General features: G+C 40.2%; 3 protein-coding genes across 7 annotated transcripts in view; 1 reads left to right on the forward strand and 2 right to left on the reverse strand.

Annotated features, from left to right (window-relative positions):
* Positions 1-1,297, reverse strand: part of Gaba-b-r3 (gamma-aminobutyric acid type B receptor subunit 3) — a 57,415-nt gene extending 56,118 nt beyond the window's left edge. For 2 of the 4 annotated variants that reach the window (XM_070671574.1, XM_070671577.1), the window contains exon 1: positions 130-1,297. The gene's annotated coding sequence lies outside the window, so the exon portion shown is untranslated. The remainder of the gene's footprint in view (positions 1-129) is intronic. The other 2 variants (XM_070671576.1, XM_070671575.1) reach the window with 2 other exon arrangements.
* An 11,931-nt stretch (positions 1,298-13,228) lies between these two features.
* Eaat2 (Excitatory amino acid transporter 2) lies at positions 13,229-22,782 on the forward strand. Of its 2 annotated transcripts, none has more exons than XM_070671610.1 (11): positions 13,229-13,829; positions 15,585-15,710; positions 15,789-15,996; positions 16,873-16,915; positions 16,990-17,243; positions 17,397-17,630; positions 19,724-19,918; positions 20,041-20,175; positions 20,357-20,465; positions 20,646-20,764; positions 21,061-22,782. In XM_070671610.1, exons 1-11 carry the CDS (start codon positions 13,655-13,657, stop codon positions 21,107-21,109), a joined length of 1,647 nt encoding a protein of 548 aa, XP_070527711.1. In that variant the 5' UTR covers positions 13,229-13,654; the 3' UTR covers positions 21,110-22,782. The 2 variants fall into 2 exon arrangements, with proteins under 2 accessions (XP_070527711.1, XP_070527710.1); XM_070671609.1 differs by having other exon boundaries at positions 13,510-13,829; positions 20,646-20,780.
* A 1,694-nt stretch (positions 22,783-24,476) lies between these two features.
* Positions 24,477-27,954, reverse strand: part of Ds (dachsous cadherin-related 1) — a 271,196-nt gene continuing 267,718 nt past the window's right edge. The window contains exons 16-17 of the mRNA XM_070671613.1: positions 27,222-27,675; positions 24,477-27,081 (exon numbers count right to left, since the gene is read on the reverse strand). Coding sequence (XP_070527714.1) covers positions 24,762-27,081; positions 27,222-27,675 — 2,774 coding nt within the window. The 3' untranslated portion in view covers positions 24,477-24,761. The remainder of the gene's footprint in view (positions 27,082-27,221; positions 27,676-27,954) is intronic.

Consider the following 27,954-nt stretch of genomic DNA (forward strand, 5'->3'; position numbering starts at 1 on the left):
TATTAAAAAGTGTTTTTAAATAAAGACAAAAAAAAAAAAAAAAAAAAAACTCGCATCAAATGTGGATAATTATCGCGCGCGGCAAATAAATCGTGACTTCTCGTAAAGTTGTTAAGTTGAAACTCTGACCTTTAAGATGCCTTAAGATGCGCACCTGAAAAGGTGAAGCAAAACGGGCAAGCACGTGAGTTACCGTGAAGTTGTGCGGTATTCCTCTCCTGGCCACATTTCTCTCGCGCACGGTTTCACCAGAAATTGATTTCGACGGTCTCTTTGCTAACTTTCGCAGTCGAGATCTTTTCCGATTACTTCGCCAAGTCGCTCGAGCTCGGCCGAGCGCTTGTTTTTAACATACAATAGGAATAGTATCTCGCGGTCTGGCTACTTCGCGCGATTAATCTGCCTGATCCCTTGGCCGTTTTGGGAAAGTGTCACTGAAACTCTTCATCACCGCCGGTCCAATTTGTGTGTTGCGCGACACATCCAATTTACGCATTGAATGGGAGGTTCTGGGTCCAATCGAGCTTTCGCCCTTTGATCCTACGGGATCGCTCTCTCTCTCTCTCTCTGATTGTTCACGGCAGCGATTGTATTTCAGGATTATCTCGCCGACTAGTATCGGTGTAACTAAATATTTTCGAAGCACTCTCGAGTTAGAATTATTCCGAGCGATTAAAGCGACGTAATCAACAGTTGGACTCTCGCAGTTGATGATAACGTCGTCGAACAAATATCTCTCCCGTGACAGGAGTCAGAATAACGGGAAGTCAAAAGGGCCAAATTTTTCATCAGTCTATAATTGTCGTGCTCGCGGATCGCGTTACACCTTGTCAAATTTTTAATAAAGAACAGTCTCAGCCTCTGCAAAATGTTTCGCATCGCACAGACGATATTGCTTTCGGAAAAGTTAGTGCGGAGCCGCAATTCCCCGTGCTCAATTTGGCAGATAAATAGACGAAACGAAGCATCGTGTCCCTGGAGCTTGTTTTAAACATGACGCATGTGCCTCGGTCTAAATTGCTAACTATGTTTATAACTTTTTTATTTTTTTTTATTTCTTTTGCTCTTTTTTTTTATGTTTTATATTTTTTATTTTTTTCTATCTTTTAATTGAACCGGCAAGCGCGACGCGGCACCGGCGTCCGGCTTTTTCTTTTTTTTTTTTTCACAACAAACCACTTGCGGTCGTGCGATATTTTTCGGGAATACTCGCGGATGCTGACGGATTGGTCTCTCGGTCAAGACTCTTTCTCAGAGCGATTTACCGCGAAGGAGCAACCGCGTCGCGTGGTGGCGGTCCGCGCACTGTTGCCCCGTAATATTCGCCAACCCTTGTCTGCCAGGAGTTTTAGCGGCGGTATCGCCTAACGCGCAGCCGCCCGTGCTTCCTACAACCCTATACTCAAGAGGAAGCCGGTACTCCGTCTCTCCGAAAGGCGCACACTCCTCACGTAGATCCTAGATCCTCTTTTTAATCTCACCCACGGAGAGTGGTGACGTTCCCAACGTCGGACACCATGACATCCGAGTGCACGGTAACACGTGCCGCAACATTCTTTGCGCGAAAAAAAAAAGAAAAAAACGTTTCGTTTAATCGACCGCGAAAAAATGTTTTCCCCGCAGTTTTTTTTTTTTTTTAGCTTTTAGACTGACAGCTGGACATCGTCCTCTCGCAAATTAATATTCTGCCGAGAGGATAAATTATTAATTAACGTAATTAATTCTGGGCTAGGATTTTGAACCGTAATATAGTGACGTTAATAATTTACAGAGTTGTATGTAATGGTAATCATTCACCTACGTTTAGATATCGCCGTTTGAAATCGCAAATTTGTAGGAAATAATCGATACCTTTATTGCAAGAATTCCAATTTGTCGTACGCTTTTATGGATCGCCGGAAACTATTAAAACTCGAACCCTCTTGGCCATTTACTTTTTAATTAATGAACTAATTTCTTAATCAATGCTCGGGAGCAGATAATGTAAATGAGGCTATATTAGAAATGTACTGACCGTCATTTACTATTCGACAAAAGCTCTCTCGATATTTTCGTGCTCAAAGGATGGCTCTTTAAATGTCTCGATGGAGCTCTTCAATTACCACGACCACCTTGAAAGCTTTCTCTCTTAATCTCACGGCGATTAAGTTCGTCTCGGCAGTTATTCGCGTAATGAGAAGTGACCCACGGGAAAGTTCTGGTTGACAAGTCGAGACAATTCAAATCTGTAGATCGCCGTGGATGAAAATCAATTCAGAAAGTAATAAAGCTCATTTTCCACAAGCGTCTTCGTACCTTTCACGTGGGTAAAATACGTTAATCGACGAATTCATATATCGTATACGCACAATGGTTTTCACGACGGTTCAAAGTACGCGTTATACCGCTCTTCGAGTTTCATAAACTCTATTTAGAGATTTAAAGAGTGATAAGAGTGAGGCAGTTTGCTGTAAGTTTCGCCGACTTTATTTCGCCAATAATTTACTCGTAGTGGGAATAAAGGAGCAGCGCGGCCGCCTCCGCCGGAGATGCATTCGTCTAATCTCTCAGAAATGAGCCGCGGGGGAGCCCCTTGTTCTCTCCCTACTTTAATCGCAGTTATACTTTCCACAACTGAAGTTTTGAATTGACTTCGCGCGACAAACAACGGACTTCCCGTCGATTGTTCCTAAAGAGTTTGCTGCAATCAACGGGGATGCCGTTTTCCGTTTAATGAGTAAACGAAACCGACGTACCGAAATGTTTTAACCTCACGGACGTCGAAACGCGACTCTTCTCTTTGGGGACGCAGATAATTAATATCTCAAAAGGAACGGTAATGTGCCGGGCGTAGATAGGTCTTGCATTTCGAAGGTACCTGAAATGAGATGAAAGTCGCGAGACGCGGAGCAAAACAAGATTTGTTTCTTTAATATCTCTTTTTCAGAAAATAAAAAATTGCGCCACCGATAAATAATATAGCGCTGAAATAACATTACATAATACAACATTTACGTGACAATTCTCTCCGCAGACCGACATTTAAATTGAAATTTTCTGCACGTAAAACTCGTTTTTGGTTTAGAATGCAAAACGTAATTATGCCTGCAAATTAAGACAAACCTCGTGAGCGCGAATTTATTCGAATAAATAACTTCCTTCGTGAAAAATACAATTACTCGGTTATTTTCAAATAAACCCACGTTCATCAGCGACATTATGGAGCGTTAATATCAACAAAATGCAGTCGCTTTATTGCTAGTAATAAGATTATAAGTTGCAATTTGGTGCATCGCCTTTCGGTCAACATAATGCGCTGTGTGACTCAGATAATGGAAAAGCGTTTGACGTAGCTTAGAGTAGCCGACGCTATAAAACCCTCCCCGTCTTTGTTGCCACGTTATTGACTTTCGTCGAATGAAACGTACGGTTTCCAAAATGAACTGGACAATTAAAGTGGAACCCGGGGAAAATAACGCTTCTCGAGACGGAACGTCGCGAAAAAGAGCCGCGTTAACGCGCGCAAGTACTTGCGAGATCTTCCGTTAAAGAAATCAATTACCGAATCGATTTAATCGCGAGGTCTTCGTCGCCGTTTTTCGAACAAACGCCATTAGATTTTTATCCGCGACGATTAAGTGGCGCATTAAGACCACGCCGCGCTAAGAATATACATTGTTTTCGGAACTCTTAGAATTTCGTTAACGAGGGTGGTATCGATTTTACCCCCCTACGTTTACAGTCCACTTTTGATCACGGGTGTCGCTCAGCGCGATGGAAAAGCACGTAAACGTGACGTCCGGCTCCCTTAATTGGATTCGCCGGCGTTTCTGAATCTTACGAGGCAACGGCTAAAATATGTCAAGTGCAATTATATGAGGACGAATTCCCCGGAATCCTCCCTTCGCGTCCTTGGAGGTTGTCCGTGTCCGGCCGAGAGGAAGATCGATCGAGTTTAACGTTTTGCTCTCGACTGGCCATATAAAGCGATTAGGTCGGTCCCTTCAGGAGAGGGCAGGGTAAGGATTACAGGAGCCGATTCATCGGATAATACCCTTTGTGTTGCTTCTGAACTTGCAGGAGTTCAATTTGCTGCCGGCATGCTTCCGGCGGCCATGTAGATAGCCCGCACGTGTGTCTTGATCCCTGCACAACGAACTGACGATGGAACGATTATTCATAACGCCACCGGATGGCACAAAATAGGTCGAATTATTCAGCAGTCGTCCAGCGGGCTGGAAATATCTCGGATGTAAATCGTTTGCCCGTTTGAATTTTATCTGTGGATTAAGCACGGGCGCATTCGCTTTTAACGTCCGCGGAGATGTGTAGATCAATCAGCGTAATGCGATGCACGTGAAAATGTTATTGTTACCAAAATTTCACGTGAAATGTGCTTTCCCGGCATTAAAATGTATCGTTAATTAAAAGTCCTGACAGAAAAGCCTCGTTTCGAATTAGTTTGCATTTGCAACGTCTAGCTCCGAGTTAACTCGAAACTATTTGATTGCATTGAATCTCAATGGCGGAACAACGAAACTCCCTGGACAATATATATCATTTGGCGAATTTGCGCTAGGTGCCAAGAATATCATTTCCCGCTATGCTTCGAGCGCCTAATTCCTCCGTCGATCGTTTATCGCCTCGTTGTGGTTCCGATAAGACGGACGATTTGCAAGGTACATAGGCGAATGCGTCCATTGAATGAATTGATTACGTGACTATAGATGCATGTTGTAGTTAAATAGATACAACGGGGTGTAATTTCGGTAGCTGGTTACAGCTTATTATTCTTATTAGGTAATGTTAGGAAAGCTAAATAATTATTTAATAAGAAAAAAAAACGAAAAAGAAACAGTATTTAATGGAATATATATTCGAACCTTTAACTTGTAAATTAAATTATTAATAATATCTACAGATTCGTATACTTTTCTGTCAACTTTTCGACGAGAATGGTTCTAAAAGTACGCCTAGAAGAAACCTCGCGAGACGCACTTTTGTATTAGGTATCCTATTGTTGAGTGCGAAAGTGAAGGATTTACCGCGCCAGACGGTCTTTCTTCTACATTTTATATTTTCGCACACTTCTAAATTCAATGCGAATAAAAGCGCTTTTCTTCGCGTGCTGCGATATTCCAAAATATAGAAATATAGGCTCCACGTCACGGGTTACGAAAAATCAACATCTGAGAGATAAATCATCTTTGCTTTATTTGCCAATTTTTAACATTTAAATTTCGAATAAAATTGCAGGCCAGTTAAAATAACCGGAAATAATTCGCATGGATAAGCCTCTCGTGTACGCTAATTCATTTTTATTGTACCTATCGTTCGATCGGTACTTAATTTTAATTTTTAGTTGACTTTCATGTTCACGCGATGTTCGCTCATGGCAGGAAAAAAGAAATTAAAAAATTGCCTTGTACAAAGAATATCATGTCTCTTTAGTATAATAGCAATTTGGGTACGGGATAATCCCTCATTATATTTTAAACAAGATTACGTGATAACAAATTCCCGAAAGTGCCCCTTTATTTCTACGTAAATTTATCAACTTGTACAACACATATCTTGTTACATCGTTTCAATTATCCTGATTATAAATAATTGAGTTTTACATCAAATGTTTATTATTGAAAGACGCGACTCATCACTTTAATGGGTGGAGGCTTCGATGGGAATTAAAAGCACGAAAATACAAACTAGCATTTTAGAAAAGAGGCCGCAGGATATGCAAATTAAAATACGTCTTTTTTAAAATCAACGTGTAAGTACACGGGAAGAAAGAGTTTTTATTAAGATGTACAGTTCGATATAGAAACATATGAAAAATATAAAATAGTAGAGCGAAATAAGAAGCGCAGCTGGGAAAGAAAGATTGAGATTGCTTTCAGTGTTTGAAAAGGTTTAAAGTAAAATGGATTGAGCTTTACTAAATGTAAGTAAAGCGTAAGATAATATAGAAGATTGTCTTTAAAAATATATTCAATAGTCTGTATTTTCGCAGTATTTAAAATTAGTACGCAAGGCATCCTTTCTATATCTGGTACTGTTATAATTAGGTATTTCTTAAACAATTTTTTTACTTCCTGCGAGCGAATGAGTTGTTAAATCATTTGAAGCAATTAGTTCGACAAGTTGCGTATTACACTTTTAAATAATGCGCGCGATATTATGTAGCCGCTGGCATAGAAGAATACAGAAGCGATTTTTATCCGAAAGTAATCGAAAAGTGAACGCAGACGCGCGCTTCTGTTTGCTGGATTTCGAGTAATTGCAAACAGTTCCTTTGAAAAGCACCACAGGGCGGGCTGCGAAACGTCACGAAAGTAACGAATGGAATGGTCTGGGTTTTCAGTATAGAGAAAGTCGGAGAAACCATTTACGTGGCAACCAATATGCCGCGTAAACACGTGTTGCTCTTCTACTTTAGAAGTACATGCGGCTTTCTATAGCGGTTATAGCGGTTGAAGCGATTGAAGTGTCCAATCCTCGTCCCTTGAACGGCAACTTTTCAACGGCAGAGCTGTTTCGCCGCGCGGAAATTGTTTTGCATATCATGTATTTAATATCTTTCCTACGATTTATTTTCACATCAATGGGCAGCTAGCGGAAAAACTTTGCCATTTTTCAAGTAACACCATGCGGCGCAAACCCACGTGTATTCTATACGAAGTTTGACGCGAAATGCAAAAAAAAAAATTGCATTTAACTATTCCAATTTTATGGAACGCTTCGCGTCGGGAAATTTAACAGAACGAACGCGCCCCATCCTCCGTGACTGTAAATAATTCGTTCAATCCCGCATTCTGAAACCGTAGGTGCCGTGATTTCACGCGGTCTTTCACTGGGGTACACACCCCCTCGTTCTCCATTCCAAACTCTCGCCTCGCCCATTTTAGGAGACTGTGTCTTGCGAGCGGAGTACAATTTCTCTTGGCGCGTCTCGCGACGTTCTTCTCTCTTTCTCCATTAAGCGTCCTCCTCCTTTTCTTTGCACCATTAATTAACCGAAACTTCGAAACGAACTGTCAGAGTCCCGGATACAGAATTGTATGAGGTAACGTTGGAAAGAGTTCCTCTCCGGCGTTTACCACGTGCGATGAAAATGATACCGTCCCAGGTTTCGAGTGACGAAGCGATGAAAATGCCTGAAAGCTTGAAAGGGGAAATGGACCTGTTTGACTTCCATTTACTGTAAGTAACGAACAATAACGAGAGAGCTGCAGAAAGACGGACGCACGAACGGATGATCCGCGTAGATTTTGTCGGTAGCTTCCGCCGTATGTGCAATGTTACATGCAAGTTTTATATTATTTGCATATTCGCCACGGGTTTTGTCTCGCCTAAGTAAGCTGAACGCAAATAAAATGAACGACACTTAGGAAATGCAATAAATAGATTCTCGATAAACGTTCTTGTAATGAACAAAAATTAAATACGTCAAAAATTCTACATTAATTAATCTCGTAATTGCGTTAGACACATATAATTTTTATACGTCTCTTTTGTAAACTTCTCTTCGTCAACCAGAGGGAAGAATATTTTTCCACGCGCAATTTTCAAGGAAAAATTATTGCAACAATCTTCCGCGTTAATAATTCATGCCCGTATCTTCGTAGTGAATACATGCAATGGAAATCACGTCGCGTGGTATTTTGTATTTGTCGATCGCGCGTACTATAATGCACGAGGCGACATTCGAACGCGAAATATTGAAATGGTATTGTTACCGCAACAATACTCTTCCGCGAGCGACACAGCGGATGCTGATAACCACGAACCATCTACGAAGTTCGTATTTATTCGTAGCGAGCGAGCGTGAGAGAGAAACGTTGGAATTACAAGATATTCGTGCTGGAGCATCTTACACCGCGCTGTAGCGGATTTTCTTCCCTACGCCATACTGTCGAAAATTAGTTGTACTGAAGTTTAATCTCTATTATCATAATTAACGTCGTGCATTATACAATCGAAACGTTGTGTACAAAATTTCGGTGCTATCGGGAATGTTGCCGGGAGAATGCGAGAAGAATATCCGTCTTAACAATACGCTCGTTAAATTAATTCTTAGCTCGTGACATATTAATTAAAACGCCGTCGCTATTGCCGTCTCGTAAAATTATTTCATTACGTGTCTGTATCTTGAGCTGTTTTGCATACGAGAAAATTGTCCTGGATTTTGCGGCCCATCGGGGTTGAATTATTTTTCGATGTAAATTATTTTAAGATACATCTTTGCGTTTTCATGCACCGCGAAAAATTAATTAAAGCAGCAATTAGCGAGTGACTGGTTCCAATTATCGCGTCATTAACGAGACGTATCCTCTCACTTTTACCCGGAAACGTTTTACATTTCAAATGGGAACGTCGCGATAGTTCTCAAAACGGTTTAGCCCTGTAGGGCTGTATGACTTCTCAATAGCGCTGACGAGATGCAGACGAGATACAGGCACGGTACGCTTCCCGGAGTTGCATACGAACTGTGATTAAATACAAACAAGAGATATAGAAATGTTCCGCGGAAATCGACATGCACGGCCGACATGTCGACGTAACGTCGGGACGAAAGTCGCAGGGAAATTGTTTTCGAACATGCGCGGCATCAGCGCGGGGATCAGCGTATCGGAATTTCTTGAATGCGACCGCCTGACCTAGTAACTTCAAAACTTGGAGAATCTAGACGAGAAGATGTAGATGAAGACAAAAATGTTGGAGGAGGCTGGGGACTCGAGGCTGCTGTAAAGGACATCATAAAGCGGAAGTGAGAAGCCTCGAAAGAATGAACACTCGACGCTTCGGCTGACGTGGTTTTACGTGCCGGTATAATAGCTCTTGCCTTCTCGCCGAGATAGTATCCGAGCTCGAAACGACCTGCTGGCCACCGCGCGACACAATCGTTAAGTCTACTCAGCGAGTTCTGCCGTTTCAGTTAGATGTTTCGTGTATTTGCAATTTACACGGTTGTTTGCAGTTGTAGAATATAGTCCGCAGACGCACAAAACCACCAATTAGATACTTCCTCAATTTAGGGCGAGATGTAATTCAGCCCCTCCAGCACGTACGTGGAATTTTGTCGCGCGTAAAAAAGAAAAAGAAAAAAATATTACGACGTAAAAAAAGAGTATGATATAGTAACCATTATAATGTATATGTGTCTACGCGGTATCGCCGTCGTTCCGCGCTTTTCGACGAGCAAGATGATTTTTATTGTCGGCGAATCTGTATTAATTTGAATATTAAGTGCTCATACCCGCTTGTTTACACGGTCTCATCGACAACGTGGTATCCCGTCTAAATCGATGAATACCTCGAGTACCCTTGTTATATGAGTACTCATCGACGAGTACGAGAGCTGTTTGCACCGTAGAAATGTGACGTGTAACGAGCCTGTCGCAACGAATTACAGGCTTGGGCGTCGAATATCCTCGGAATTGCACTATTATTAACGTCAACAGGTTTGATTCGCGCAGTACGGAAGTAAACTCAAATCTATGTATTTACATAGCGCTTGATCACCTTCCGGGTTTGCACGCAAACGTTAATTACCACCAGCTAATCAATGTGCTAATGGTCACTTCACGTACGACACGCACACTAAATATCCAATCGCGTCAATAAATTAACTGTCGTGTTGCTACGATTAAATTTCTATTATATATTTCATCCGGATAATCGAAATTGCATACGCTTTATGAAAGATAAGGGAATTTATCTTGGTCGCTTGTAAGTGCATTGTATATTCATATTTCCATTTTTTTTTTTTTTTATAATTATGAGACATAAATCTTTCTCGTCTTTATTTCCATCTTTTCCGCGGATTCCAAACCGTTGTCGTCTCGTCAAAATAGAATAATGCGAACGATGTTATTGGTAATGTGCCGCAAAATCGAACGCATCAAATATTTTATAAGATTCCCATTTTCTTCCCTCGAGTACTATTTTATGTTTGATAGGATAGAGTGGCTTTATAAAATTTAAGAGCGTTTAATCAGCAAATACCCGCACGCGAATAAACCTCAAGCTGATTCTAAAGAGCCGGATTTGTATTTTTCTACGTGCCAGCAATCTGATCATTGGAATTCTCTTTTCCTATCTTTATTCGCTTCTCCGGCGTTTCGCCGCTCTTTCAAAACCTTGAGCCGATATCCAATCGAATCACTTCGGCGTTCGTTTGATATCTTCTTCGTAATGAGATTCTTGCTTCGCATGCGAAGCGTAGACATTAGCCACGTATAAACGATATTTCTCCTTTATGGGAGAAAGAAAAAAAAAAGGGTAGAGGAAAAGAGAGACGTCGGGAAGAAAATTTCATTTATCTTGCAAAATATCCATCTTCTGACACTTGATACTCTTTTGTATTTCAATTTTATAGAGAGTCTTGAAGCATAATGAAAATACATATAAGTAGAGAACATTTAAATAATATTTCATAACGTTTCAAATTAATTTCGTTTGAAACTTATTGCGGAAAGAACACGTATTTAATGTTACATCTTAATGTATTATCGGACCGAAAACTTTTGGTTACGTTAGACGATGAGTTTTTCGGATTAAGCGCGAGTTACGCGCGGATAAGGGATATTTTTCTTCGTATGGGCAAATCTTACCCCGCTTTTTTTTTTCTTTTTTTTTTTACCCCCATCGACGCAGTACGTGCGGGCGAGAAAATCTTGGACAGGAAGTTTTAGGATTTACCGAAGAACGATGAGAGAAACACATTGTATCATGTATGTCAGTAAATAGGCGTTTGCCCGTTGAACACTCAGTACCTCATGTCCTCATGCTTCTGGATTATTTACGAGGCGGATGAGACCTGACTCTCGTAACATTCTGCAGACTCGAATTGCGAAGAACCTTCCATTATTCAACAGTATGGCATGTTTCGGAATACTGGTGCTTTTCGTTGACGGATTACTTAATTCACACCTTTCGAAGAACATCTATCAGCATGATATAATATATTCCTTCTAATAACCAACGGTATTGAATCAAAGCTTAATTGTCTTTCAAATATTATCCCTTTGTTCTTGCCATTAATTAAAAAAAAAAAAAAAGGAATTAAAAAGTATTAAATTTTTTTAATGCGTATTTTATTAAATACATTTTGGTAATAAACGAGATTTAATTATTGCGTCAGGATATCTGTTGCGATCGCACCGACCTACTTATAATTAAACAACAATGATCCATTACTGATGACCATTGTTTTTACAAAACTGTACATTCAGATTGATGCAATAGTAATGAGAATAATTGCGGAATTTCTATTTGCTTTAATAAAGCGAATGAACAATTATTGCATTTTATGAGTAATATCGCGAATATATTCTACACGATGTTACACACCTTTTATTACGCTTGTACGCCCATTCAATTGGGATCTCGCGTCGCTTTTCCAATTTTCCGCGAGGTGAGTGCAGTCGATAGCGACATAACGTGATTATTATACAAAAGCGATACGCTATTGGAAGTAAAATAAAATTGATATTTCTATTGTATTAACTTTTCCCGATTTAGCCAGCTGATTGTCGAACTTGGCCCGTTTCTTCGTTTGACGTTTTTATTAATGCAGGGTATCTTTTTTTTTTCTTTTTTTTTTATTCAAACCAATGTATTTTCGTCTTTTTTCTTTGCTCACAGTTTTTACTAGTTCGATTTTTTCTGATTAATCTAAAGAGAAGCATTAAGTCATTGTTTAAATGTTGTGTCTCCATCTCTCATTGTTTCTGAGCATCGTTTTCAAGATTCTTTAGTAGTAACAGCAGTTGTGGTCAGGCTCAGGTGGTAGTTACCCTCGTTCGATCAGACAGTTATCCAGTTCTCCATTCTCCGCTGAAGCAAAAGTGTGATGTGCGTTTTCCATAGTTTAATTTTTATATGATTATATTAAAATCATAAGATTCTTATCTTTTACTCTTTATGCAAAAAACTTATACATCTTTACGTGCAATTATTTTCCATCTTTCTTCCCCTCGTCTTTTAATTCTTATCGTTCTAATAACAAATCGAACTGTTGTAATTATAATTATATATTTGAGATGATTTGACAGATACATAAAGATGTGAAAGCACAAGTAGGCGACGTTTATTTTTCGGCATTATACGTTACAATGGCTTGATGCACTATTTTATTTGATTCGCATCGACGTGCTTAAAATAAATTAGATTACCCCGTTCTGAAAATAAATAATATTGACAAGCATACCTATTCGTGATAAGCAGCATCCCACACACAGGGCCACCGCTGACGTACTTACAACGCCCTTGCATAAAAAATTATCCACAAATCTCTCCCCAAAAAAAAAGAAAAAAAAGAAAAAAAAGAATTAAAAATTTTTTTAAGCCAAATGATACATTAACGCTTCGAAGTTGAAAGCCAAAGGGGTAGCATTAAAATAATGAACTGCGATTCCGTGACGTTTGTACAAAATCGATCAGAATTCGCTAGAACGAAGTACGTCGCAAAATGTAAGAGCGGAGTCTTGTAGTCGTCTAAGAATGGATAGTGCGCGACTCTCTGCGGCGAAGTTTTCGCTGCCCTTCAACGGCGTCCTTATTTCCTCCCTCGTCTTCGCCAGCTACTTTCGCGTGTCAAGGCTCATATCCTGCCGCCCCATCCCCCATCTGTCATGTCTCGATCTGTCCACCGCCCTCGCCGACCATCCCCCTAGTCCCGGTGCACTATCGCGCAGCAACAGCATCAGGGGGTAGCGCGTGCCCACATTTTAGCGACCGACTTAACCACCGGAGTTCGCGCAGGCGTTCCCGCTGTCGTCGCTGGGCGAGAGAACGGGGAAAACGCTCGGGGATACGGCGAAATCCTAGCAAATCAATACGGCAATGTCCGCCGGTAACCAGGCAGTCGGGGCTCATCCTTTGCGAGATACGTGTCGGGTATTCCACGCGCACGCTCAGTTACATCGCCAACGCTGACTAGAATAGTCCATTGGATAGTCATCGCCTTCGTTATTGCCACCGTGCGGATGCATTGACTCCCGGCTACTTTCGCTGCCCCATCGACTTCTCGAGGTGAACCGCGCTAAGCTCGGAAGCGGACGACGGCGTCGTCGTGCACGGAAAACGGTCTTCAGCAGCTTCAATTGGGTAACTGACCTTGTGCAACAGCGCTAACGTTCCGATAAAAAGCTACCTCAGCAATTTCGTAGCGATAATTTCATCGTAGAAGCTCGAAGTTTCTCTTGCGACAATTAAAAAGATACGCGTATCCTAAGGCGTATAAATCGTTCTGGGGTGTTTCGCATTCGTCATAGAGGATATTACGCGCATAGAATCAGAGAGGTCAGACAAGTCGAGGCCGAGTGGAGATCGGACGGCCCCGCGAGTCTCACCGGAACCTCTGATTACTGCTATCACTGTTACCGGGAAGACAGTCCGATCCCATCCCGGTACCACGATCGAATTAGTAGGCATCCGCCAGGCCGCCAGGCTACTACAACGTCTGGTAGGCGCGAGTGATTGGTCCTTCTGCACGGATTTACCGAAACACCCCCAAAACGGCAACCCCTCGTCGTCGTCGTGCTACCGGGGCCCCGCCGTTAGCCGCGAAAGATCGCGAGAAGGGAGCTTGGGAAGATCAACGGGAGGATCGGCCTGCTCGCACGCGACCAGCACCGGCCCCTGCTACGCCGCTTGCTGGCGGCCCAGTGAAATGGAAGAGAAGTCCTCTGCCCGATTCTCCGAATATCTGTTCGCCAAGATGGGCGGGCAGGACGTCTCGGCCTCTCAGGGTCCCCGTAAGGTGACCGCCGACACCAGAAAGTGGATGCGAGAGAACCTCTTACTTCTGGTCACCCTATCCGGCGTATTCTTCGGCATAATTCTCGGTGAGAAAAATGCCCATTTATTTTTTTTTTCAGGATTTTAAATGCGATCACATTTGGCAAAGCATTTGGAAATTTTTTGATTTTTTAAAATATTTTTTTTGTTATATTTTGCTATATTAAAAAAAAAACTTTGAGACGATTAACGGTACTTGATAATAAATTTGCAGTATGCCGTTCAATCGAGTACCTGCGCATATTGCCGATGCTAAATGATACAATAAATCAAATAAAAAAAAATGAAAAATATTAGTCATTCAGTGCGATAAAATATATGTTCATTTCGCACGAGTCATCAATTTTATCCCTTGTCGCGCATTTTAATGTATGTCTTGTCTCTTAACACGTCGGCTATAAATTATATCCGTCATTTGCGACAGTTATCGTACATACAATCTTTTTAACAACTCTAATCTATAGTTAATTTCATATTATTTAGATTTCAATCTAATTCAACATAAGAATAATTCTCTTTTTGCCGCGTCAACATGTGATTGCTCTTTCTTAATGTAGCTTTTTATTCTCGCATGAAGATCTTTTACAACGATAAATTCCATAAGCGCGAGTTGACCCAAAAACAAAATTAATCGCTTTTACAAATGCATTGCGGATCTTTCGCTTTGCAATAAAAACTGTGCACCCGCATGATCACAATGAACGTCTGCGACGTGTCAAATGTTTATTAAAGTCGCATGTAAATGTTGGCACAAATACGCTCACAGTACGAGCAAACTGTCTCGCGTAGATCGATTCTACACATATATACCTCGAACGACCCAGTTCGAAATTATCATTCCGATTACGTAAAATAAAGCAGCACTTTTTATCTCGTTATTTGTTTATCGCTTTTACGGTTTCTCTTAAAAAAAAAAAAAAGAACTTAATTACGACCATTTGATTTGGCTTGTAGTTAATTTAATAGAGATCACATTTCCATGATCGCAATATGATACATTATGCGCAATAAAATATTATGAATATACCGTTTAATTTATCGGCGAACGCTAACAAACGCTGAAACATTTCATTAAGCGAAAATCAATGCTGTTACTTTGCGTTATACAACATCGGAGGAACGAGACGGCGTAATTTAATTGTAACTCGAAAAACGTTTTAATAAACCGCTTGGTAAATCCGTACGTTTGACGTGGACGCACGGGAATAAATTTAACGGTCAGTAAATTATTAATAGAACAATCAATGTGAGTGGGTGTTGTATTTGCACAAAATTTCACTTCCAACTACCCGATTTGTGATACGCGGTGGGCGAACATGTAACGTCCATAGATACTTCACTATAAGTTGATAGCGTTGTAATAATTTATACAATGTCCCGGTTGATATATCAGTCTAAATTAAAGCTTTCATTCACGTACTTTTACATGGAATAAAGATACGAGATCGGTGTTGGGCCGTTTCTCTCTCGTTTTTTTTTTTTTTTTAACAAATATTAACGGAATAATATAGATAGTATAGATAATCGCTTATCGCGGTAAATGATTCGTTTGAAATTATATAAGCGCTTTATGCGTTATAGTTATTAATTATCTTACATCATCCGGTGAAAAATAAATCGCACGAGCCTTCACCTTTTCGTCAACCGCGTCGCCCTTTCTTCGCGATCGAATAATGAGCTAGTTGACTGTAATAAATTTAAATATAGTTCAGGGGCGCCTTGCAAAAGCTTCTTGAACGTTTTACGCGAGAAAAAGTGGAGTCTCTGTAACGCAGACTCAATCCGAGAATATCTTCTTGCAGGGTTTGGTTTGCGACCTCTGGACCTTGGGGACGATGCGGTAATGTTGATCAGTTATCCGGGAGAACTCTTCATGAGGTTGCTAAAGCTAATGATTTTACCTCTGGTGATCGCTAGTCTCATATCAGGTGAGTTCTCTTTCAGATTACGCCTACGCATGAAGTAAAACATGAGTGAAATGCATTTTATAATAATTTTTATATCAGGTTCGGCGAGCTTAAATGCTAGAATGAACGGAATGATCGCTGTGCGGACTTTGGTATATTTTATACTGACGTCTTTGCTCAACGCTGTGCTTGGCGTAGCCTTGGTCCTCGTTATTCATCCTGGTAATCCCGGCATCAGGGAATCGATCGGCCCTTCGCATCACGCGAGAGCCGTTAACATATTAGACAGCCTGCTCGACCTGGGAAGGTAAATTATGTCTGCGATATCTCTCATCGTCCGATATCGATTCTGTCACTATCAATAACAGACCTAGACATACTCGCGAGTTCTTTTTTTCTTTCTTTTTTTTTTTCCTCTTCTTTTTTATTTATTGAAAACGACGGTAATCGAGTGCGAAGGTTAACGTATACAAAACGACGATAAAATAATGTTGGTCGATTTCGATTTGTTTATTCGTGTTTAAGCGTTTTACTAGTAAAATAGTCGACTGTATTTTCGTAGTTTTCGAGTCACCAGCGAAAATAGGTCAAGTGCTTTCGTCGTAATTTTCCATTTTGGTAACTTTGAGAATTGCGCACACAATGATAATGCGACATTGAAATAATATCGATCCGTGATACCCTTCGCCGTTGCTGAATCATTGCGGTAACATAGTTGTTTAAGGTAGATTAAGGTCGTGGCATTTCACGAACTGTAAACTCTGCTAAACGAAATTCGTCGTGATCGCAGAAATACTATTCGTCAAGGCGAAAATAGCTCGGCATCGATCGTGCGTATTTTATTCACGCGACGCGCGTTCAAAAGCTCCATTTAAAAAGTCTCGCGATGTCCAGCACGAGCTTCCAGCCGCGTATTAAAATCGAGATACCGCTCGGTTATCGGAAACCATTTAAAAATTGTTCGCTTCAGTAACGCAATGTAAGATCGTTTTTATTGAAAAGTTGCTAGAGCTTGTGTTGCAATTTAATCAATGTGCAAGAACTATGAATAAAACGAAGGACGTGGGAAAGGCGTTATTTTAAAAATAAGCAGCTCCGTCTCTTACATGAAAATATTACTTATTTACTGAATTTACTTAGTAACATTTTTAATTTCATACTCTTAAAATTATGTTTTTTACAGAAACATGTTTCCTGACAATTTATTTCAAGCAGCTTTCCAACAAGTAAGAATACAGTTAAATTTTTACGACGTATCGAAATTAAATTGACTCGATATTAATTAACGATATTATTTCAGGCACATACGGTATATGTCCCGAAAAAACAACCCTTTCAGAATGTTACCGATCAATTACCAACGGCAGTTTTGGGAGACGAGGAATTAATGAGAGTGGTACAGTACAGAAGTGGGACGAATACTCTGGGGATAGTTTTCTTTTGCCTGGTTTTTGGCACGTTTCTGGGAACACTCGGAGAAAAAGGCCAGGTCGTCATAGATTTTTTTAAAGCTGTATTCGAGGTCATCATGCGAATGGTTTCAACTGTCATGTGGTAAGAATCTCGTAAAAATCGAAACGGAATTTTACGGATTTATAGCACTTTCGCTTTGTAGCACAGTAATTTTACTTAATTATTATTTTATTTACTTAATTATTTACTTAATTATTATTACTTAATTATTATTTAATAATAACTTGCTTTCAGGATGACACCAATCGGCATCACTTCGGTAATAGCGGGCAAAATACTCGGCGTGGACGATCTGGTACTGGTGATGTCGCAGCTGGGGTGGTTCATCGTCACGATCACAATTGGTGTCTTTTTCTATCAGCTGGTGATCATGCAGTTGATATATGCGGCCTTCGTTAGGAAGAACCCCTTTAAATTCTACGCCGGCCTGGCCCAGGGTACCCTCACCGCCTTCGCCATGGCATCAACGTGAGTCGTCGATCTTCGAACCCGAGCCCGACCTTGAGAGAATCCATTTCGCCTGCCTCACAGGGCCTCGGTCAACGTTGTGATCGTATTTTTTGTCCTCATTACCTTCCTGATTCTCGTTGACCATCTCCTGAATTCCGTCTCCACCCTCTTCCTTTCATTCTTTTATGTCATACGGACTTTTTACGCTTACGCGATATGGAGCTGGTCTGGTCACGCGATAGTGCGAGTAGTCGATTTCAAAACATTTTGACGTCGTAAAACGAAATAGACAATTCAGTGATACGTGGCGATGAAAGACGTACCTTGATCGAATCGTTGATGGACACAATATGTTTCAGCCAGCTGTGTGGAGGCTTTGCGAGGCCACAATCCCGATCTCCCTTTCCAAATCATTTAAGCCAGCTTTACATAACTTTCAGCAAAATTGCTTAATTTTATCCTCTTGCTTAGTTTCTATAAAAAAAAAAAAAAATAATAACGTTGTGGAAGAGCTGGCCAATTTCCCGATTTATCCCGTTAGTCTTTCCTATATTTGACAATCTCTTTTAATGTTTGCTTGCGAGGAGAGCTCGCCATGCCACACATGAGAAAGAGAAAAAGTTGGAAAGAGGTATGCAGTTCCGGGTAGCACTTAGAATGCTGATACCGCCGGTTTCCAATACCGCCAAATCATACGAACTTCCGAAAGCTCGTAGATTATTACGGTAATGCAAACGGAATTTCGTCATCGTGCCGGATGTAATATATCACCGTCGGGAATGGAAAATTATCAAGTGGTTTTCGAAGAACGGCTACGTTATCGCGATAGGTGAATATCGAAAACGATATCACTCAAGCCGGCAATCTGCTGACTCCGTGTTACCTGGACTGATTCGCGGCGTGGAAGTCTTCTTAGGATTCCCACAACCGATCTCTTCAAACTCTTCTTTCGCAACGACGAAGAAGAGAGAGAAGAAATCATGCCAAAGGAGACTTCCACGCTAAATTATATGATTATTCCTAAGTACGTCGTTTTTTAATAATGAATTGGGGCGAAACTGAAAAAATATTGGTTGCTTCTGCCGAGCTCGCTCTTGCAGGTACGACGAGGATGTCGATGACCGGCTGTACTCCTGAACAACGTGCGATTATTTGTCTCTCTTGGATAATTCATTTTTGAGAGTCACGCAAAGCAACGATCATTTTTTCAGTTCGCACTTACGAATTAAATTTAGTTCGCATCTATGAGATCCTTCCTTCCTTTCTTTTACACACACACACACACAAATACACATATAAATCATATAATACAATAATACATACAAAATAAATTATCCCGTCTCGTTCCCATTACTCTTTTTCGTTAATTTTCTTTTTTACCTGGTATTATTGTTTTTAGCAGTGCTCAATATTCTTTACGATCCAGCTAGGTCTTATACAGTTATATCTAACTCAATTTGTTTTCTCTGTGGATTAACTGTTTCCAGAAAAGAGCGTACAACTGTGCGTACACTGTGACTGACTGAGAAACTGTTCTCAGAGTATCTGAACAGAGACTGTATGAATATCATGATGATGTATTAGAACACGCACTGCACGCGGCCTTTTGCAGGTGGTTGAGACCGAGGGTAGCGCTTGGTAAGTAATTGATGGCCGCAACATGAAGGTACATACGATTGTCTGTTGTAGGATACGTGGCGGACGGCACATGATCTAGCGGATATCTTGGCAAATTTCTGACCTAATCTCTAATCCCGATTGATTTTCAGGTCGTTTTCACGGTCATTCTGGCAGTCGTTCTGGCACTCTTTCTACCGTCCGCAATTATTAATAATACGCCGATTAATTCCGAATATTTTATCTTTATTTTACATAACGTTTCTCCGCCCTACCGTTCTTCTTCCTCATACATTCGTTCTGTTTCAATTCGAACCTTGGTCGGTTTACATCTCTGAGAAACTATCGATAAATTAATCGTTTCTATACATCTTTCCCGTGAGTTTGCGCCAGAATGACCACCAGGATTGCAGCGATAGGCGACGCAGAGCGAATCTTTCTAGCATCAACGAAAATGTGTTCTGCCCGATTTTTGCTAACGCAGTTTTGTACAGGGCTGCTGCACTTCCCGTGACTTTTCGTCTGATGACCGAGAAGCTCAGAGTGGATCCTAGAGTTACCAGATTTGTCCTTCCGATCGGATGCAATATCAACATGGATGGTACCGCGCTCTTCGTCGCCGTCGCTAGTATATTCATCGCTCAAATGAACGGCATCTTTCTAGGCTTCGGAGAGATTATCACTGTTATGTAAGTATTTCTTATCTTTTAAGTAGATTATTTCGACAAATTAAATTGCGTAAAAAAATTTTTATTAAATTACATTTGAATACATTTGCCCGCATTTATATTATTAATCTTATTTTACGAAGTCTGACGTCCACTGCTGCTTCCGTCTCCTCGGCCTCGGTACCAAGCGCTGCGCTCGTCCTGCTATTAGTCGTTCTAAGCGCAATTGATGCTCCTGTTAACGACGTTTCTCTTTTATTTGCGATCGATTGGTTTGTGTAAGTATCAAACAAATATTTTTCAACTCATGATACTTTCTATTATGTATTTCATCAATATATTCAACGATAAACGTTTTACAGAAATAAATGTACAATAATAATTATATAAATAAGTTAAAATAAAATATTATAAATTTTTAAACATAATTTCTAACGTAGATTTAATTTTGTCGATTAGTGATCGGATAAGGACTACTAATAACATGCTAGGAGATTGTTATGCCGCTGCAGTTGTCGAACAGCTCTCGAAAAAGGAACTCATGGCACTGGATGCAGCAGCTTACCAAGTAAAATATATAAAAAAAATAAAAATAGAAAGAAATTACTTTGCAATTTGTTAGAAATTAATAATTAGAAAAGCATGTCTAACATTTAATCGATAATTTCATAATTTATTTGCTTCTACTTTTTTTTTTTTTAATTTATACGTTCGTGTATTGTAACATCATGTAATAATTCAATTTCAGTCAGAGACTGTGTTGCCAACCACTATCGCCAATGGATGTCTTTCCGCTAACAGGGTACCTGATCCTGACACCGTCGTTGTCGAGATGCAAGACGACGCGCGGATAACGGGGATCGCCAAGTAAACACGCTTGTTGGTAGGGCTAGGCTATCACTTTGTACGATCATTTTAGATCATATCAATTCATTAATAACATCGCTTCGAATTGCTAATTTATCTGCTGATTAGAATATGGGGACTTGACGGGGAAAAAATGAAGATAGCCAGCTAAGCTTCGCATAATTCACGCTCATTTCGTACACACTACATCCCCATAAAAATAATATTAAGCAAGTGGCAACTGCACATTTTTTTCTCGTCAAGTCTTCAAGTTGAAAGACAAAAATGTTCTACAAATCTTTTCTCTTTTCTTTCAGCTTTGGAATATTGCACATGTCGAGAAGTGTGACAGAAGAGACCGTTTGACTAACGGCTAGCCCCGCGAAATAATTTAGCGTCACAAAATTTTATTAATTCTACTCTGTCATCTGTTTAAATTATTCAACGAAAATCAGAAACATATTCTGCGCCAAAGGCGCATTTAGTTCGTGTAGTAATCTTGGTTTTAAATTAATTCTTGAAATTCATGAAGACCCGCAAGTTTTACATTAATAAATACGGGAGCTTTTGCGGAAAACGTGATTGACAATGAAGACATGCAGATATTCAGTCAATAAGAATGGAGCATTTACGTGTGATGCAGGCACAGCAATAAGAATTGATATACGTACTCTGAAATTCAAATCGAGGCTTCCAAAGACTCGAGGACAGCATTTTGTCACAATAATAGTAACTACGCTCGATGTTGTACAGAAAAAAAAAAAAAAGTCGGGACACAAGTCGTTTAACGACCCCCAAATAAAATTCGGCTGGATTAGTGAGATATTAATCCGATTTACATTTGATTAAACAATAGATGATGATCGTAGATAAATGAAATTTGTCCCTGACAAACTCCGTAGGTGGTCGACTTGATCGACGCCCTATTACGAATCGTTTCTACGATTGATTGCAAAACAATATAAGACAACGTCGAATGTGGTGCCTTATTTCGATGCGTCAATCAGATGGGCGCGATGAAAGTAAAATGTCACCTTAGTTCTTTCATTTCTGGGCATATCCGCGCGTGAATGTTCACCGCGTGCAAGATTGCCGATCCTAAAAAAATCTGACGCTTCTCGATGTGACTTACACAATTAAAACATCCTAGCACCGAATCTGGGGATTGCACGACTGTCATCAGTGACGCGACGAATATGTAGCTTTCTATGGAGGTAAAAAAAAAAATTTTTTACGATATTTGTGAAGAGAGCTTGATGTGATAACTGTATTAGGTAGCTATGTGTGTGCTACACATATATCTAGGATAAAACTAATACGTTTTAATTGCCGTACAATGTCATTACTAGAGTTACAGTTTAAGCGATACCCTAAAGACCGCTCGCTTCACGTATTGGAGATATCGATTATGTCACTGATCGCAATCCGAATCAAGAAGGAAAGAAATTAAAAAGATTGCATGATAATAATATACGTATCCAATAAATACTGATTCCACGTTGAAAATAAAAAAAAAAAAAAAAAGCAAAAAAAAAAGACTTACAAATGGATATAACTTTAAATACATTTTAAGTCATATCGATCTAACTATCGGACCATTAATTGACGGAAACTGGTGTATAGAACCTTCCTATGTGTTCCGCTTTTGAAAGACGAGTGTTTTTGCAAAAGAGTGCTTGTCGAGACGAAAATTGAAATTCTGGACGTGCATTTCGTTAAAATCGAAAATAAAGCATTTCAGAAATGTCTCAGATTCCAAAAGAAAAATTTCTCTCTTACATGGGAACAAAAAATATCTGAAATATACGAACAATAACAGTCACTTTTATTAATAACAATTACGTCCAAGATTCTATCTCGTTGCACTCTTCTTCGATTAGTGCTCCCTGCCGTAGAGTAACATACCTTCCAATAATGATGTTGTCCAAATTGTAGGATAGAATAAACGAGTTCATGTTTTTCGATCATACGTGGAAGACCATAGTAACTCTTCTGTAAAAATGACAAAAAAGAAAGAAAAAAAAAAAAAAAGAACAGAACATTTAAATAGAGCAGCTCATTATCGAGCATCAACAAGACTGGATATACCATATGATAATACCGTTTTGCTAGACGTAATAATGGGTAAACGATTCCTATATGGTTTCACTAAACTAGGCACTAGATAGGTAGGTCGATACGTGTTTCATCGTAGAGACTGTTTAAATGTACAAATTGTTCGAGTACGTAGTATCATTACTTTTAGCAATTATCAATATTTATTAATTCGTATAAATTGTATTATCCAGATTTTTTGAGAAATAATTTCTTCGGAGTAAATAATAAATTCGTTATATTTAATTTTTTTTAATTTTAAATATATAAAGCAAATACTTCATAAAAATAAATTAAAAACTGCATATAATATTTTTTTGCCATAAGAATATCTAAATGGCATTAAAGTGAATGAAAGATTAGAAAAGGATTATAAAATAGAATAAAATATAATTACAAATAAAAGAACTTGCTGATTATAATTTTTTAAAATCTAGTTTTATTAATTATGATCTTTAATTTCATTTGAAATAAAACTTTTAATTTTTTTCAAGTGATATATCGGGTGCTCCTGTTACTCTGCGCGTTTTATGCTCAAGCATTGAAAAAGTAAAATAATAAAATGCTCTGAAAATAAAACGAGCGGGGAAAACATGGAATAAACTTATCAAAATAATCTGAAGAATACGTGTATATGTAAGGCTCAACGTGTTGTATAATAAAAAGCGAATTTATACGTGGAAATATTTAATTTTACTCATTAATAATCCTTGTCACTTTCATTCTGATTTCTCATTTAATAATAAATTAGTAATAGTCATCTTGTCAAATAACAAATTAAAATAAATAATTTATTTATGTATTCTAGCATATGAGTAGTGTTGGTAATAAAAATAGAAAACTGGTTGGTGACACTAAAAAAAATAACCTAATCTCCTAAAAAATTCATTTATTTAAGGCTCACATTGTAGTAAAGCCTCAGCTCGGAAAAGTCTTTGTACAGAGAACAATTTATACAAAATATGACATATATTTATATATATATATATAAATTCAGTGCACATGTATTAGGCTGAAATTTCCATCCCCCGTTACATCGAAATCGCATTCGGGGGATAAAAAGAACAATTAAATCAACAAGGTTTTATGTAAACGTTTTTAAAGATGCGCTGTCACGAAAGTCAGTGTGCATAATCAGTTCGCTCGTGATAACGCCTTTTTGCTTTTAATTCAGATGACATCGCCATGTTCGTCGTTTTAATGGCCAATTTGACAATTATAATATTAGATTACTGTACACATTCACGCGAAATGAAATCGAGGAACAAGGCGCGATCATCCGAAATTCAGTTTATACAAAAACAGTCTATTCTTTTGATTATGACATTGTCATTTAGTCTCTCATTATGTACAATGCTACTTAATGACTAAACGCCGTCGAAGTCGGCGGATATTTACAAAATTCATTCCGAAAATACTTGCTTTTAGTTCGCTATCGATCGGAACAAAAAACGCGTCCGTATTATTAACAAATGTGAAATGGTAAAGACGCAATCGTAGCTTTCTCGCTTTTTTTACTTAAATTTACGTATACCAATTTTCACGAATTAAATCTATCTTTTAAATTTAATATCTCGTTAACATTTTGTTAATAAGTAAAAATTAATCGCGGGAAAGTAACTTTTGCGCGTGACGGAAAAAGATTATTCGGCTAAAATTTTTTTCCGATGCTAGATGAAATTGAAATTATTACATTAAAATCACTTATTAACACCTTAACCGCGGATCACGTTGTTCACACAGTCTGAGAGAACAATATACATACATTTATTAATCGCATTCAACAATGTATATTAACAAAAATATTATTCGCATTATACGAACACTGTATCGTCTTATACCGATATCGCTTTCCCGGCGAGTCATCACTGGATTAACACTAAAACTTGTACGTAAAATACGCCGGATGAAAGTCGAAGTATCCTTAGATCCTCAGCTCGCCGTCAGCAACAGGAATCCCTCGATTGGCACTTTGACTGGATCTCTGGGTGGCAGGTGGTACGAGAGGACTGATACTAGGACTTCTCGTAGCTAAGGGTGATAATGAGGGAGAGAAACTTGGACTCAGTGCAGCGGAAGGAAACGTAGAGGCGTCGTGACTGATCGGCGACCTCGGAAGAATTCCTCTCGCTAGCGCTGGCGCTGCTAAGGATCTTGGAGCGACGGACGTAAGCAGCGGCGGCGGTGGTGCTTTATGTACAGATTTGGTCTTGCCGCTACTACCGGAATTTCCACTTTGAACGCTGGCGGCATCGTCCTTTAGCCTAGCAATCTCGCTAAATACATGAGCCAGCGGCTGATACTGGGGTCCCCAGTCTAATAAATAGTCCCAATTGTACGAGCCGGTGAGCTCTTCCTCGCTGTGCACGATAGAACTCAGGGAGCCATTCATCGACGGTCCACCAGGTACTTCTAGACCGGAAGTGGCTCGTCCAGATTCTCCGATTTTACCGTAAATCAGTGTCGCTATATCCGCTTCAGTGCTCGCTTCATCTTCAAATAGATGTAAGCTGTCCAAAGGTAAGGCCTCGGGAGGTCTTCTTGGCGTACCGCCTGGAGGATCCACGATGCCCAATCTAGCTAAATATTCCTGAGTATTATGAACCGATAGATCGCTGGCGGAATCTCCAGTCTGTTGGCCCTCGTTGATCATGCGGATTTCTTCGTCGTCGCCGTCATCCTCAGCGGAGCCTCTGCCGGAAGATCCCGATTGATCGCTTCCGGAAAGCTCAGATGTAGCTTGCTGTTGTCCAGATTGACTGGATGTTCCGTAAGGAGGGATTTCATCGTATTTTGGAGGAGCAAACTGGCAAGATGCCCCACCTCCTGCTCCCACGCCACTTGCGGAACTGCCATTTCCACTTCCTCCGACTCCTGTCACGCTTCTAATCGGAATCGTATCGAATGCGCTCGGATCTACATAGCTATTAGACGCAGTAGCATTGCTCTCGCCGTTCAAACCTGGTTTCGTGCCAGGCTTTTTATGACGGCGATTACGAATGTGTAGATAAAGAAAAATAGCACCAAACGCGAGAATGAGAAGGAGGAGCGCAATTAATAAACCCAGAACCCAATCGGCTAAACCGCCCGAAGTAGCTACGGCCATATTCGAACCGACATCCGCCGGCGTCGCCAAAGCAGTAGCTCCTCTAGCTCCATTCGGTTCATTATCGTCCATTAATGTTATTTCTACTACTGTCATGTTAGAAAGAGAACCTTGCCTACCGGAACTCGCAGTAATTACTAATCTAGACGATTCATCTATATCAATGTGCATTAATTTCTGTTTAACAATTAACGCACCAGTCGTACGATTTAATTTAAAATACGGATTTTGGGATGTTAACTGATACACAACTCGACCGTCAGGTCCTTTATCGCGATCGGTCGCCGTTACGTGACCAATTACTGTGCCAGACAACATTTGGGCGCTACTTCTTATGCCAAATCGATACATTCGTTCCGTAAACTGTGGAAAGAATTCGTCTCTCGAGTCAATTTCCACTCTGACGCGCACCGCCGCGGTACGGTCGCCCGCGTCCGTGGCGCGTAATGTAAAAGCGTATCGATTCCGTTGTTCGTAATCGAATACGGCGCGAGTAACTACGGTGCCCGACTCGTCAACTGCGAACAGCTTCCAACTTTCATCAATGTCGGAAAACCCGCTGGCGGCGGCGGAAACAATAGAGTAATTTAACGATCCGAAGATACCGCGGTCTAAATCCGATGCACGCGCAGAGAAGACGGTCGTGCCAATCGGTTCATTTTCGCCGACAAACTCGAGATATTCAGAAACCGGGAACTTTGGCGAATTATCATTCACGTCTTCCAGGTAAACGCGAAGTTTGGCTAGCGCGCAAAGAGGTAAAGTTGTATCGCTATCGCAAACCATCACCACGAGATTATAAACTTCAGGCTCGAGATCGCAATCAAGCGTAGAGTTTACTAAAACTGCGCCGGTTGTTTTTTCGACGCGGAAAAGACCGCCGTCATTTCCTGAAGTGATGTCGTATATTAACGTAGCTGCCGGACTATTAGCTAAGTCGTCATCCTTGGCGTGTAAAACAGCAACGGTCGTTCCGCGAGGAGCGTCTTCTTTAATTGATACTTGATACAGTTCTTCCAGAAAATATGGATAATTATCGTTGACATCTTCCACGACGATCGTTACTATTATCGGCTCGTCTCCTATCAACGAACTTGTCGTCATGTTTTCGATTTTATTTCCCAGTTGTAACATGTACCTAGAAAAACAAATACGATTTAAGAAAACCTCCCATATATATATTTTTTTTAATAGAGCGTAATTAAAAAAAAAAAAAATAATTAAATCAAATTCAACGTAACAAATTGCAGAATTAAACTTGTATCAATCGACGTTTACCTGTCTCTCATCTCACGATCAACTGGCTTCGAAAGAATCAGCTGATCTCTGTAGATTTCAAACGTTCCGCTATCGTCGCCCGCAACGATGTCAACGCCCGTCAAATCTACTTCGGAAAGTTTCAGTAACGTCGCTCCTTTCAGCAAATTTTCCTTCAGCGTTATCCTGAACTCCCGGCCAGGTAAGGTGCTCTTTAAACTGCTAAGTCGTACAACGACCGAACACACCGACGATGCCGCGGGTTTGCCGTGGTCTTCCGCGACGATCGCCAAGTCCATCTCCTTCGGTATCGGCCTGGGTATCGCTGTGCGATTAACAGTCAGAACGCCGGTCACGGGATCCACCGAAAATCCTTTCACGGGACGCAGCAGATAATATCGCACTCGACTGTTCTCCTCCGAAAGGTCGTCGTCCGTAGCATTTACCGTCAGAATTTCCTGCTTGCCTTGCCCTTCTGAAATGAGAAAAAAGAAACCGACACGTTATGCGGCGTGTAATTACATTAACATAAATTCGTACGACGTTTTGTTTTTATGCTCCCGGTGCGAGTAAAGAGAAAGATATTTGTACATGCAAAATTATAAAGAGGGCTCATATAACGTCACACGAGACGGCATTCATTAGTGAACGGCAGGGACTCGAGAAGCACTCTCTGCAAGATCGATTATCGAGTCGTACATTGTACGAGAAACCACTCGACAGGGACGCGGGTAAAAGATCGAGAGATCAGCAG

The sequence above is a fragment of the Cardiocondyla obscurior genome, linkage group LG23 (assembly GCF_019399895.1).
Source record: "Cardiocondyla obscurior isolate alpha-2009 linkage group LG23, Cobs3.1, whole genome shotgun sequence".
Taxonomy (NCBI): Eukaryota; Metazoa; Arthropoda; class Insecta; order Hymenoptera; family Formicidae; genus Cardiocondyla; species Cardiocondyla obscurior.